The sequence below is a fragment of the Erpetoichthys calabaricus genome, chromosome 6 (assembly GCF_900747795.2).
Source record: "Erpetoichthys calabaricus chromosome 6, fErpCal1.3, whole genome shotgun sequence".
In the NCBI taxonomy this organism is placed as follows: domain Eukaryota; kingdom Metazoa; phylum Chordata; class Cladistia; order Polypteriformes; family Polypteridae; genus Erpetoichthys; species Erpetoichthys calabaricus.
The window spans coordinates 173,102,243-173,117,956 of record NC_041399.2 but is presented as its reverse complement, the minus strand read 5'-3'; the positions used below and the strand labels follow the sequence as shown (position 1 = coordinate 173,117,956).

The following is a 15,714-nucleotide window of genomic DNA, read 5'->3' as shown; positions in this document are numbered from 1 at the left end:
TGCTTATATGCTGCACAATTCACCTTACAGCAGAGCAGTTTTTGTTTATCCAGCCTGCAATGCTAATGCCTTATAGTTCAAATTTGATTAGTTTGGATTCTTGTTTACATGAAGGGTAATAGCTTTATCATAGCTTTGTTGGTCTTAGTGTAGTTTGTTTGTGTAAATCCTGTAGGCCACTTTGAAATGGTTTACTCATACTTGCACTGTTTGATCTCAGAAATACTTTGGTGACTTTAATGTTTTTCTTTTATTTTACAGTTTTAAGTAAATAAACAAGACCTGTTTTTCTTAACTGTTGTTTCCTTTACTCTCATTAGTAAGTTACAATTAATATCCTATTAACAAGACTAAGCTAGATCAGTAAGACTTTTACAAATACATTTTTAAAGGTTGAAAAATATTGTCTAATTATCTTTGACAATAAAGTCCCAGAAAATATTGAGATATCATTTTTTGCCAACATCGTAAACCCCTAATTCCAGGTCATGTCACTTACAGAAATTCTCTAATTATTCTCCGGTAATGGAGTGTATTGACAAGGAGGATGACACAGAGTATAGGACTCAGGTGGAGAACTTTGTTTCTTGGTGCAGAAAGAATTATCTGCAGCTTTAACATCTGTAAAACCAAAAAACTGGTTATTGACTTTCATCGCATCAAAGAGCCTCTATGTCCTTACGCTATACAGAGCGCGCATGTGGTGATGGTGCCCAGCTACATGTACATGGAGTCCAAATTAACAACAGGCTAGACTGGTCTTGTGTAACATAGAAGAACTATGTAAGAAAGGGCAGAGCAGACTTTTTCTTTTCTTAGGTGACTATGCTCCTTTAATGTGGGTAGTTACATCCTTTATATTCAACAACTCCATAGTGGCCATTTTTTTCTGCTATGGTGTGTTTGTGTGGAAAAATCACTTTAAGAAAAGCCCAATGAATCAAACAGATAATTAAAAAGGCAGGCTCTCTAATGGGGTATACTTTTGACGCGTTGGAAGTAGTAGCGAAAGAGAGAATGAAGACAGATCTGAAAGCCATTATGAATAATGCTAAACACCCTGGTAACACTGAGTATATAATAATGGTAACACTGCTGCCTCACAGTAAGGTGAAAAGGGTTTGCTTCCCAGGTCCTCTCTGCATGGTGTTTGTATGCTCTCCCCATATCCATGTGGGTTTCCTCTGGGTGCTCCAGTTTCCTTCCACAGTCAAAAGACATGCAGGTTAGATGGATTGGCTATACCAAATTGGCACTAGTGTGTGTATGGTGTGAGTGTCTTCGTCCTGCGATGGACTGATGCCCTGTACTGGGTTTGTTCCTATCTTGCACCCTATGCTAGATTGGATAAGCTCCAGCACCCCTGTAACCCTGTTCAGGACTCAGCAAATTAGAAAATGACTGACTAATACTTTCTCTGACACACTAATTTTAGGCACTTTCAGACTAAAATTATTCAGCAGAAGTGTGTCAAGAAAGGCTACTGGGGCTCCTTTATACTAAAAGCAACACACCTTTATAATGCATCACTTTGTCTGCAACTGCTAATTTATCTTTAGCCAAGTTAGAAGTTTTTTCTTTCTATTTAGTTTCATTTCCTTTCCTTTTTGTCATTTTGGAGTGTGTTGAGGGAGGGATGGATTGTTTATTATAATTTAATAATATTTATATTAGATTCTATAAAATGCCCAATTTCCCCCTAGGAACCAATGAAGTGGTTGCTTTCTTCATCCATCCATCTAATCTACAGATCCATTTAAAGTACACAACAGGAACACTGTTTATAATCATCTCATGAAGTTTCCTAGTGAAAGAAGTTTTATAACAGCCTTTCAAGAACTGCACCAGTAAAATCAAATCAAGCAACCTAATTTCTGCATTTTGATCAAAATGGCAGAACATCACCATATGATCATGGCTGGAGGGCTTCTTGCCTGACTAGATACTGCAAGTGCTGAATCATAAAATTAATTACAGGAAACACCATTTGTTTAAAGAACTTGTGCCTTCTGTCTTCCCAGGTGTCTGACAAGTGGTTAGTGCAACCTCCCAACAGCTTGATAGTAAATCGGATAGGAAACCAAGTACCAAAGTAGTATAATATTGCAAAAAAAAGATATTCTGATCCAATATTATGAAAAATCGGCATAAACTTTAGGACAACTCTAACACAAGAATAAACTTACCAATTCCCGTGGTAAAAATGCTTCCTCCTGTCGAAGAATTATCAAATTGACAGTTCCTCCCATTTTTGTACCTCTTAATAGAGCAACAGCTTCCTCCTGCGTTTTACCATTCAGGTCAACACCATTTACCTTAATGTTTAGGAAAAGGATCAAGTTAACTAAAATATTACACACATCTATCAAGAACATAAACATCAAAGTATAAAACAATAAAAAAATCAATCAGAGAGATATAGCATACCTTATGAAAATGTCATGCTTTTAGCAAGTAATTTCTCCGGGGACTAAATATTAATATTCTACTCATAGACATCAAAAGAAAAAACTAAACTGTAAACACCATGACATAACACAAAAAGAATCACATTTTAGAAGAGATTCATTGTTGAAGGGTGCTGTGGACTACTACAGCAGCCAAGTGTGGAAAGCAGAAACCAACCTCAATTACAGATACATAAGGATATGTTGCAAACAAAGGTGTTTACTCATTGTGTTTAAGCACAAAACTGATGCCTAGATCTCTGAAATTCATGTCAGATTACAGGGAAAGGAAAGAAAACCTTGCCAGAGACATTCAGTGCATCCGGAAAGTATTCACAGCACATCACTTTTTCCACATTTTGTTATGTTACAGCCTTATTCCAAAATGGATTAAATTCATTTTTTTCCTCAGAATTCTACACACAACACCCCATAATGACAATGTGAAAAAAGTTCACTTGAGGTTTTTGCAAATTTATTAAAAATAAAAAAATTGAGAAAGCACATGTACATAAGTATTCACAGCCTTTGCCGTGAAGCTCAAAATTGAGCTTAGGTGCATCCTGTTTCCCCTGATCATCCTTGAGATGTTTCTGCAGCTTAATTGGAGTCCACCTGTGGTAAATTCAGTTGACTGGACATGATTTGGAAAGGCACACACCTGTCTATATAAGGTCCCACAGTTGACAGTTCATGTCAGAACACAAACCAAGCATGAAGTCAAAGGAATTGTCTGTAGACCTCCGAGACAGGATTGTCTCGAGGCACAAATCTGGGGAAGGTTACAGAAAAATTTCTGCTGCTTTGAAGGTCCCAATGAGCACAGTGGCCTTCATCATCCATAAGTGGAAGAAGTTCCAAACCACCAGGACTCTTCCTGGAGCTGGCTGGCCATCTAAACTGAGCGATCGGGGAAGAAGGGCCTTAGTCAGGGAGGTGACCAAGAACCTGATGGTCACTCTGTCAGAGCTCCAGAGGTCCTCTGTGGAGAGAGAAGAACCTCCCAGAAGGACAACCATCTCTGCAGCAATCCATCAATCAGGCCTGTATGGTACAGTGGCCAGACAGAAGCCACTCCTTAGTAAAAGGCACATGGCAGCCCGCCTGGAGTTTGCCAAAAGGCACCTGAAGGATTCTCAGACCATGAGAAAGAAAATTCTCTGGTCTGATGAGACAAAGATTGAACTCTTTGGTGTGAATGCCAGGCATCACGTTTGGAGGAAACCTGGCACCATCCCTACAGTGAAGCATGGTGGTGGTAGCATCATGCTGTGGGGATGTTTTTCAGCGGCAGGAACTGGGAGACTAGTCAGGATAAAGGGAAAGATGACTGCAACAATGTACAGAGACATCTTGGATGAAAACCTGCTCCAGAGCGCTCTTGACCTCAGACTGGGGCGACGGTTCATCTTTCAGCAGGACAACGACCCTAAACACACAGCCAAGATATCAAAGGCGTGGCTTCAGTACAACTCTGTGAATGTCCTTGAGTGGCCCAGGCAGAGCCCAGACTTGAATCCGATTGAACATCTCTGGAGAGATCTTAAAATGGCTGTGCACCGACGCTTCCCATCCAACCTGATGGAGCTAGAGTGTTGCTGCAAAGAGGAATGGACGAAACTGGCCAAGGATAGGTGTGCCAAGCTTGTGGCATCATATTCAAACAGACTTGAGGCTGTAATTGTGAATACTTATGTACATGTGATTTCTCAGTTTTTTTATTTTTAATAAATTTGCAAAAACCTCAAGTAAACTTTTTTCACGTTGTCATTATGGGGTGTTGTGTGTAGAATTCTGAGGAAAAAAATGAATTTAATCCATTTTGGAATAAGGCTGTAACATAACAAAATGTGGAAAAAGTGATGCGCTGTGAATACTTTCTGGATGCACTGTATAATGACAAAACAATACTTATGCAATAATTACTCAGTTTGGTTTTTCCTTATGTTAGTGTTAATTAAACTAAATACTTTTGATTTGCCATTAACACTAGAATCCCTGAAACCTACGAAAAGAGTCATAATCCAGGGCCACCTTAAATACCTTCGCACCTCCTCATCAGCGTCTTTGTTTTGCAAATGTGTCGATCAGCACTGGCAGCAAGCAGCCTGCAATCCCATCCCCATCTATGCAACTCAAGTCAGACAAAAAGTTCACCCAGCTCAAGTCTGTTTATCTGGGTGTGAGGTATCTGGAATTGTATTGGGTAAATAATATATCTTTATTTGGAACACATGCATTTCATGTGTGTTCTGTGTCTACAACAATATGGGTAAATGTAGGATGACAGGAAATGCAAGACAAGAAATGTTGAACACATAACTTAAACAGAAATGTTTTGCATGTTATAGTACTAATGACAAAATGAAGTCCAAATACTGTATCAAATAAACACTTTCATAAAAGGTACAAGTATAACAAAACAAGTACACTTTTATTCAAGAATATAACCGATGAAAAAGAAACTTGGTTAGCGGACAATACTAATATGCCCGCTTGGCTGGTGCAAAGGTAAGAACTGCTGTCTTATAATCAAAAGGTTTCAGGTTTGATTCCGGAGTCCTAAATGCATTTAACGTTTTGAGTAGTGAGCTGCTCTTATTGTTACTATTATAGAATAAAAACATACATTTGATTTGAGTCTGTAATAGCCAGTGTAAATTTAAATTTATGGCACTTGTAAAGGTTAACGTTTTGTTTTTATTTTATTATTCAGTTTTATTCTCTCAGTCACATTTACACTCTCCCCTGATCTGACAATGTTAATTTTTCTTGTTGCATTAGTACTATAACATGCAAAAAGTTTCTGTTTTAGTTATGTGTTCAAAATTCCTTGCCTAACATTTCCTGTCATCCTACATTTATCCAGATCATTGTAGACATGAAACACATAAGAAATGTATGTATTCCAAATAATGATATATTAATCACCCTATACAAACATCTCACTGGCAGATAAAGATATAAATATAAATATGGTTGAACACAGTAGGAGTTAACATTACTCTACTTAAAGCATCTATACTAACGAAATAATTTATTTAATTGAATTAATAGAAACATAAGAACATTCTGCTACATCTCATAGATATGGGGTCTGTAGCTTTTCCTAAAAGTTCAGCATTATGAGATCTGATGTTTAAACTATGTTTCAAAAATAAAACATGTATCCCCCACCTTCATACTAATCTGTTAAAGTTGTTGATTTAAGTGTCCATAACACATTTTTAATTTGATCAGAGTTCACAATATGCTATGCTACAGGCAGCTTGGTGAAGTGCATATCCCTGTCTCACAGAGATATTAGCACAAGTTTCAAGCAGGACTCAAGTTTTTTGAAATGCTTGAAAATTATTTACACAACTGTTTGCCAATTATGTCCACTATTGATGCATTATCAGGGTCTCACCCTACATCGAATTAATTTTCAGAACGTGTGTTGTGGCATTCTTGTTTACACACTTTTAATTCACATTTGCTCCTAGGTTTTGATATACCAGCTGCCGATGATCAGGTTTTTCACCTTCAATAATGAAATGTGTTATGCCAGAGGAAGTGTAATGTTCTGCATGGCAGATACCAGATAAGTGACAGCATTACAATGCTCAAGAACCATAAGGCAGAATATAGCAGAATTCAACTGCTCTATTAGGAGCAATCCAGCCTACATCTGTACTAAAAAACTAAATGAATTAAAAAAAACAGCAGTCTATGATAGACAGCTGGTGAATTTCAAGATGGAATATTCAGAAGTATAATTTGTGCTTAAATAACGATAAGATTTAAAACCAAGTACAGACAGATAGATACTTGTACAAAAGAGAAGAAACAATAGATTATCTTCCTGTTTAGTAAGTGAATAATGTACTCATGAAGCGGAATGCCACATTCTGAAGGGTCCCCTTTACCAAAAAATGCTTCTATGTGGTAGGGATTTGTGTTCAGTATGGTGAACTTCAGGTCATTATAAAAAAAAACTTCAGTAAATATTATAATATTAATACGCCGTTTTTACCTCTAAAAGCCTGTCCCCTGCCTTCAGTCGACCATCTTGAATTGCAGCTCCTCTGGGAAGAATATTTTTTACAAAAATTGGTGCAGACCCACCAACTGGAACATCACGAGATGTGATACTGAAACCCAATCCCTCTGGACCTGAAATAAAAAATGGCAATTTCAGGAATTAATTTTTATTCTTTTGCACAATAAATGATAATACAGTATATTAACAATTTTTCTGCAAGAACTCCTTCTGTATGACATTACACAAGAGCACAATGGAGGAACAAATGCACCAGTCTCAGGGGCACTGTGCTTAAAGGTACAACCTTTAACCTAAGGTTGGGTATCTCAATGTGCAAACTTCAATCAATCGTAAACGACAGATTTTTGTTCCTTCACTTATCAAGGCATTGTGACTTGCAACATTACAATTTTATAGAACATGGACCTCAGTTCATTTATTGGCTTCCTGTGTGTTCTTTGTATGAATTTACTCTAGTTTCCTCCTTTCTCAAAAGGATTTTACGCTTTTCCTGTTTGACTGCATATGTACCCAGCTACTAACAAAACAGAAACAAAATGCATATAATCTCTCACTTTCTGTCTAATATACAGAATGAGCACTTGCACTACTCATTATGTCAGATAAAATGGCAATTAGTTATAATGTAAATCTATTTGAAATTGAATCTTAGGCTGCAGTGAATGATTGGCTTGTGACAGGTTTAAACAGCCATCTAAATCTAAGGACATTATATCAGGGATGTGAGCATTAACCCTGCAAGTAACGGGCTTAAAGTTCAAACAATGACCTTTCCAAAGGAACAAATTAATATCAATTTCTAGTTTGAAAACCCAGACAAACACTCACTAATGGCTGAAATACATTCCTGACCTTATCTGATGACCAACTCTGCAGCTCCAACAAAGAATGAGATTTTTGGAAATGCCAAAGATCACTAAAATAGAAAGGAAGGAGAGCACCTTTTTGATAAGGGGATACATTTATGCAGCCGACATATCACTGTCAGGGGCCTTTAGAAAAAACAAGATGCCTGATCACATTTAGGGGGGTGGGAATTATACTTGATTTAATAGACAATCAATCTGAATGGAAAAAAATATTAAAATAAATTATCATTTTCTGTGAAAAAACACTGGTCTATTTAGCTCTAACTAGTCAAATGAGGGATGTGGGCATTAACTCACATTACATTTATTAACATTATTTTATATGCAGTTAAATAGAGCTGTCAGTCATTTAAATGATTTCTGGACTTAGCAAGACACAGTTCATCCAAATTAATGGATATTTATATGTTATTGTTTTAACTCAACAGAAATTTCTTGCTTGAAGAAATACCTATAACTAACCTACAAATTTAGCTTTAATGAGGAATCTTCTAAACAACATGTGTATGCATCACTAGATTACATTTAAGCAGGATTCTACTTACTTTCACAGTGAAAGTACTTGGGAGACATTGTTTAATAATTATTTGATTAAAATGATACATATATAACTCCAATTCCAAAAAAGTTTGTAAAATGTAAATAAAAACAGAATGTAATAATTTGCACAACTCATAAACCCCTATTGTATTCACAATAGAACACAGAAAACATATCAAATGTTGAAATTAAGACACTTTAGTATTTTAAAATTTCATTTCTGGCTCATTTTGAATCGAATTTGTCTCAAAAAAGTTGGGATAGGGACAACAAAAGGCTGGAAAAGTAAATGGTACTAAAAAGAAACACCTTTTGCATTTTGCAGCTAATTAGGTTAATTGGCAACAGGTCAGTAACATGATTGGATATAAAAAGAGCATCTTAGAGAGACAGAGTTTCTCAGAAGAAAAGGTGGGCAGAGGTTTACAAATCTGCAAAAAAACTGCATCTACAAACTGTGGAACAATTTCAGAATAATGTTCCTCAATATAAAATTGCGAAGACTTTGAATATCTCATCATCTACAGTGCGTAAAATCATCAAAAGATCCAGAGGATCTGGAAAAATCTCTGCGCAAAAGACGAGGCCAAAAATCAATGCTGGATGCCTGTGATCTTCGGGCCCTCAGGCAGCTCTGCATTAAAAACAGGCATGATTTTGTCATCAAAATCACTGCATGGCCTCAGGAACACTTCCAGAACTTCCAGAAATCATTGTCTGTGAACACAATTTGCCGTGCCATCCACAAATGCAGGTTAAAGCTCTGTCATGCAAAGAAGAGGCCATATGTGAACATGATCCAGAAATGCTGTTGCCTTCTCTGGGCCAAAGCTCATGTAAAATGGGATATGGCAAAGTGGAAAACTGTTCTGTGGTCAGACAAATCAAAATTTGACATTCTATTTGGAAAACAGAGCATGGATGCCACGTTCTTAAAACTAAAAAGCAGAGGGACTAACCAGCTTGTTATCAGCAATCAGTTGAAAAGCATGTATCTCTGATGGTATGGGGGTGCATCAGTGCCTATGGAATTGGCAGCTTGTACATCTGGAAGGGCACCATCAATGCTGAAAGGTATACACAGGTATATACACAAATATTGCATCTATTGCAAAAGCATGGCTTCAAAGTAGAACAGTCCGGGTGCTGAACTGGCTTGCCTACAAGTCCAGACCTTTTACCATTTGAAAATATTTGCCGCATCATGAAATGAAAAATATGACAAAGGAGACCCAGTATTGCTGAGCAGCTAGAACCTATATCAGACAAGAATGGGACAACATTCCTCTCCCAAAAGTCCGGCAACTGATCTCCTCAGTTCCCAGACGTTTATGGGCTGTTGTTAAAAGAAGAGGGGGTGCTAAACATGTCTCTGTCCCAACTTTTTTGCTCATGTGTTGCTGTCATTAAATTCAAAATGACCTTATTCTTTTCTTAAAATGGAACATTTCCTCAGTTTAAACATTTGATTAGTTTTCTATGTTCTGTTGTGACAAAATATGTGTTTATGAAATTTGCAAATCATTGCATTTTGTTTTTATTTACATTTTACGCAGCATCCCAACTCTTTTGGAATTGGGGTTGTGTATGTTTATAATCAAATTAGAAAAAAAGAGATTAGCTGATAAAAATACAACCACGTTTTACATCTGCGTGTGGGTCATTTGTGTCATTTTGACAATTACAGCATCCCCTTATCTTGCCTTCAACTAAATTGGACCAACCACATGCTTCATTAGAAGCATTTACTTCCAGTAAAACAAAGTCATTGCAAATTATGCGAAAAAGAATGAAATTTCTTCTGAATTGTCAGCTACAAGTTCGAGCTGCACATCTCCTGTTCTATCACATCCTAAATGTGTTCTGCTGGTTTCACTTCTGGTGACTGGGAAGGCCACTGATCAACACTGAAATCACTGTTGTATATTTATATCAAATATATCAAAAATGCCTTACAAGGGAAAGAGTAACTGTAAACCTCTGGCTTGATAACACCATCAAAAACAAAGTATCTTTATAAACTGAGAATTTATTAACAAAAACTAAAAAGAAAAACAAAAAAAAATACTAGATTAGCTGGGCAACAAATAAAAAAAAATGGTTTGCCAAAAAGGTAACCCAAAGCAAACAAGTCCCAATATGAAATCCATAAGCAAAATTCAATAACGTAAGTGAAAAATCCGGAACTAGAAAATCTAGAAAGAAAACAATACACCCTCTTGCTGACCACAATTTAAAGGTAGTAGGAGGACCCCCGAGAAGTTATGTGAGGGTGGCCCCACTTCCTTGAGTTCCACCCACAAAACGCAAGGAATGGCAGAACATTTAAAGACTTCGGACACAAAAAACATAATAAGCACACCCAATGGAAATTACATAAAGACATAAAAAACAATAATTGTGAAAGAATAATATAACAGAAAACACAGGGAAACATAACTCTAACAAAATGTACATATTGAATCAGACTAGCAGAATTGCAACTGTCTCCCTGATGCAAATATAGTTTACTTTAATTTTTTTCTAACAGTACTCTTATCCCTCCTTTCTACATTTGCCTGATGACCATGGTAAATGATGGTACAGTCCAAAATGCAGGCTAAATCTGAGTGGCTGTTTAGCTGAATAGATATTTAAGAAATAAATAAATAATAAATGCAACATTTTAAGGAAATATGCCACAATCACATTAAAAAGCAATATTCAAACACAATTCAAACATACATATTCATACAATTTTATATAAATGAAACTGTTATCCATTTGTAACTCCAGTGTGCATATTACCTTTGCATCCAAGTATTCTAAAACAACAACTACAGAAAGGAAAAAAATAATAGCAAATTTGAAAACATTATTTGAAAATAAAATACATTCACGCTCTATTTGCACAAATACAAAGACTACTAGGGCTGTCGCTCTTTGTGTATACAGAAGGATGACATGACTTTGTTACCTAATAAATGAATGTTCTACCTTTCCTCCTACGAATAAATACACATCAGTAATTTTAATGATACTTATAAATCAGAATTAAGGAGGAAAGGAACTATGAAGAAATGACAAAGTAAACCTGTTGATAAAATATATTTCATAAAGCGTACAACTCTCAACATCTAAAAAACAAGAGAAAAAGACAAATACAGTTGAAAAATACAGCATGCTCATGTGAATGCTTTATTTATGCTGTGAAGATCAGTAAAACAGGTGAGTTTTTTTTCAGTTTTTCATTTGCATAGGCTCACTAGTGAGAACATAAATTGTGAGAACATTCTTATACAGGAAGACAAAAAAAACATAATGAATGATGTTCAAAGTAAAGCAGCTACATACATCCATGCACTGGAAGTCTTTGCCTCCTTAATTAACTGATCAAAGCTAATAATTGCTGCTGCTGCTTATTAATGTTACGGGCACTTACCATTAACATTTCTGTAACCAAGTTATGAGGGCATAAACTTTACTAAGCACTGCTATAATATTGGTAATGCTCAAGATATGGCTGCAATTGCAAAATACATTATTTTAAGAGACAGATAAGAAAAATGCAGAGTATGTCTTTCTGGATATCACCTTAGCCTTCATCTCCTGCAATGGTTTATGAACATCCATTTTCTGAAGTGACTAGCATCATCAATATCAGTGAAAAAAACTGTCCATCTGAGTCAAAGTAAGTAAGTAAACAGCTGATTGTAATACAGCACTCAGGAAAATGTGCTTGTAGTGCCTTTCCTGTATTGTGGCTTCTGGAAAGGTGACCTTACTAATGATTTAATTTGTAAAGAATACAGATATGCTGTAATTTACAAATAACAATTACCAAGATTTTTTAAACAATTCTATAAAGTGCCAAGCTCTAGTGTAGTGCAGGTATGATTAAGAAATGATCCTCCCCTTGCTTTTGAGACATGAAACATTTAGGGTAGGTTGCACTCATTCCAAAAGTAACCACACATTCATAGTAAACTACTGTATAACTACTATTTGTGGCATGGTGCTAAAACACACAAAAAAAACCCTAAAACACAAGAAGCAGGCATACAAGTTACAGTGGTGGTGCAAAAAAAAGTGAACAGGGCCTGCACCAAAAAAATATTTAAATGCCTTTCAAACAGCCTTGGTGTCACAATACCTCGTAACCTATTAACAGCTGTGTGTGGTGTGCTCCCAGATGGGCTTAGAGTTGAGAAGGACAAACAAACTGTGATTGCCTTTACTACACAATTGGCACGTAGACTTATTTTGCTCAACTGGAAGAATCCTAACTCTCCTCTTTTAAGTCAGTGGGTAACTGATATTTTATAGATTTTTTTCAATTTCAAACTATAATTCTCACTTAGAGGATCTGTGCAGAACATTTTCAAAACCTGGCAGGATCCAATCAATAACATTTTAGATTAAGCTCTTAGAGGACTGAGGAAGCAGATTCTTTTCCCATTTCTTTTTCTTCTCCATTTATCTTTATCCGCTTATTAAACTCATCAATTTTCTTATTTTTACTAGCTTTAAGTTTTACTCTGTTGGCCATGCTCTCTTTCTCAGGGGTGAGGGTTGATTTGATTTCAATCCTATTTTTTGTAAAAACTGATCTATTTGTATGGAATGATTACAATAAAATTTTAAAAAAAAAGTGAACAGGACAAAAGAATGTCAAAAGCAGCACAATGACGAAAGAGTGCAGTGACAAACATGTTAAAGGGTCACATTACTGTGCCATTTATAGTACCCTGAAAATACCTGCAGAACAAAACATATGATGTGTAGAGAAACACCATACATACAAAGAAACAATGAATATAACATACATTCAAATCATGTCACTAATGAACAAAATCAAATTTCTAATTTCAAATTTTACCAATTTGAAAGTCAGGCATACATGAAAAAGAGCGCAGCAGAAACCCATGAGATAAATGTAAGGCATGAACATCCTTAATTGCATATGTGGAAAATAAATATGTTTCACAAAGTGTCGTGAATAAATAATTATTAATACTAATAAATTACTAATTAATAATAAGTTACTAATAAATAACATTTTTGCAGGTCTTTTATTAACTTGGAAGCTTCAATTACATTAGCCATTTAATGTATGGAAAACATGCTGAAAAAAGTGAAATGAAGCTACCTTTCAGAAACTAGCAACATCTTAATTTATTATATTACAACTCTGTGACACAATTATACCAAAACAAATAAACCAAAACCTTATGCATTCTTTAAAGTAAATAAATATAATTTTAAATGCTATTCAAATTAACTAACTAAAGAATCCAGCATTATCTCATTATAGGAATTTCTCTCAAATGGTTTCAAATTAAAGTCATTAGAAGACCATCTCTCTAATGGCTCTGCATTAACTAATTGCACACTGTAAGCTGTGCACCATGCTGAAGATTATGGTTAAGGCGAATCAGTGATGGTAGTGATTATGTCTATTTTTCCATTATGAAAATACACCAATGACAATACAGCAAGCATATTACTTTCAGCAATAAATATATACCTATAAAACTGTATTTACAGTAAAATATACTGAGATTCCACATGATATTTCCAAAAAGAAAAAAACTCACTGCCAATCCAAATTAAGGTGGATTCCTACATAGTATGAATCACGTATGGTGTCAACTTCTTCTTCTCTATGCTACCTGTATCTTAAACTCAAGGAAGCCAAACTATTCCAAAAACTATGGTTTTATGGCAAAATAAAACAAAAAAACACAATTTGTTTATAGGTACTCCAGTACCCCTGCAGCCTCTCCAATACTTAACAACATTTCCCAAAACACACCCTTCACCACAGTTCTGGCCATTTATTTTCCTTCATTTTCTGTGCTTGTCAATACCAATCCTACTAGCTCCAAGTTCCACCTATTCTAAGGAGGAGGTGGTTTCATGCCGCCTTTGGCAGTCTCTCATCCAGTTCTGCCCAGAATTACAAATCTGGTCCAGGAATAGTCAGTCATTAGGGAGCACATCTAGTGGATCCTTGCATCTTTGAAGCCAGAGTTCTGCAGCTAGCCTAAATGCAGCCTCACTGGCTTTTCGGCTACCTATCAAATTATTACACACTTCATTGGTGAGGAACTTGTGTAGTTCTTGGTAGGGTATTTTTAAGAATATCTAAGATTTCTAATGAGATACTTCATCAAGACACTGTTTTTACACAGAACACACATAACTCTGAAGGGATTCTTTGTCTCATACTTTTAAAACACAAAAAAAAATATTTTTTTGCAGAACAATAGTGAAAAACGCACTCCACTCAGCACACGTGTGTATACCCATGGGCTTCTACTGATGAGCATTAGGGAAAAATAACAAAAAATTCTTCTGCAACAGACTCACTTGGCAAATTAATCTTTCTAGTGTAATACTTTGTTCAACATGTGAAGATCACTGTATCGTACTGCACTTAGGGATCCTTTTAAGGTCCCCTTCCCATTTTTAGATGCCAGGCAAGTACAACCTTCGAGCATTTTACACACATGGAAATTGAAACATTTTAGGGAATATCTGGTCAGACACTCCACTGTGCTGGAAGGAGACATCTTTTTCAGTTTGATTGGAAACCTGTACTCAGTGATCTAAAAATGCATTTGGACAAAATATGAGTGCATTTGTAACAACATAAGAGATTTTACAAACAGCAGGGGAGTATGAAGTTCTATGAGCACTATTCTGCTTAACTAATAACAACTATGTTGCTTGCTCCAGATTAACTCGATTATTGGTTTTTGTTTTGAATACACTTCTTCTTACTATCTAAAGATGTCCACGGGAGCATCGATTTTTAATTGAAAAAACTGGTGTGGATTAATATAATTCCAAAGAAAATTTTGAAAAAATGGATTAAGCATACACCTGGACTTCTCTCTTCAGTATTGCTACTAGGCTTTTTTATGGCAAGGGGACCGAAACTGCAGAAGACGCTCAAAAGGAAAAGGAAACAGCACATCCCCTGAATCTGCATTATTATTTTTTTTAATTTTATGTCATAACCTAATCTTCTGTTGTTCTTATTAGGCTCATTTAAATCTCTTTTGAAAAATATACTATGCATCTTCTGGATTTTTTAGTTGAGAATGGGGAAAAGAGGCGGAGAAAAAAAATTGCAATATTAACATATAAATAGGTTTTGGACCGTGGACAAACTCAGCATATTTTAGTAACTCAAATCTTTAGTCCGCCCATTACTTCAAATGAAGTGCTTTGGACACAAAGCGAAAAACAAACTTCGAACTAGAGGTATTTAAAACCTTCCATTCTCTCTACAACTGTCATGAGGACGAAACATAACAACTAAAGAAAATTATAACTTGAGAGTGACAGCAATAAAAAAAAATGACAAAAATCACTGCTTCACAGAATGAGTCCCGATTAGTGTTACACAAGAGCAATGAAGTGTGTAGAGTTCATTATGAAAACAGGAACTCCTGTGGGATCTGAATTAACCTAAATTAGAACATTAACAGCAAACACTGGAAAAAAGTCTGTGTCCTAATAGAAGATTCCAACCATTTGAGATAAAACCTGCTTTAATTTCACACTTAGAGACAAAATGAAACAAAAGACCAAAAGAATCAAAATAAATGTGTGCTAAACAGTATGAGTCATACATTTCAAAGAGTATTATGACTGTAACTGCTAAAAGGTACATTTCTGAGGTATGTATTTCAAACTGCTGTAACTGTGTTGATTGAAAGCATTTATTCAAATGGAATGTGTGAAATGAAGAGGGACTTTCAAAGATATTGAATACAAATTTCATAAGATCATAACCCACCACCTTGCATAGAAATGACATAAA

The 15,714-nt window shown here is 35.7% G+C and overlaps 1 protein-coding gene across 6 annotated transcripts in view; it reads right to left on the bottom strand.

The window, feature by feature from the left end:
- pard3aa (par-3 family cell polarity regulator alpha, a) overlaps positions 1–15,714 on the bottom strand; it is a 971,084-nt gene that overhangs the window by 468,465 nt on the left and 486,905 nt on the right. For all 6 annotated transcript variants that reach the window (XM_028804116.2, XM_028804120.2, XM_051929054.1 and 3 more), the window contains 2 exons: positions 6,463–6,602; positions 2,187–2,315 (listed from right to left, as the gene is read on the bottom strand). In XM_028804116.2, the coding sequence (XP_028659949.1) occupies positions 2,187–2,315; positions 6,463–6,602 (269 nt within the window). The remainder of the gene's footprint in view (positions 1–2,186; positions 2,316–6,462; positions 6,603–15,714) is intronic.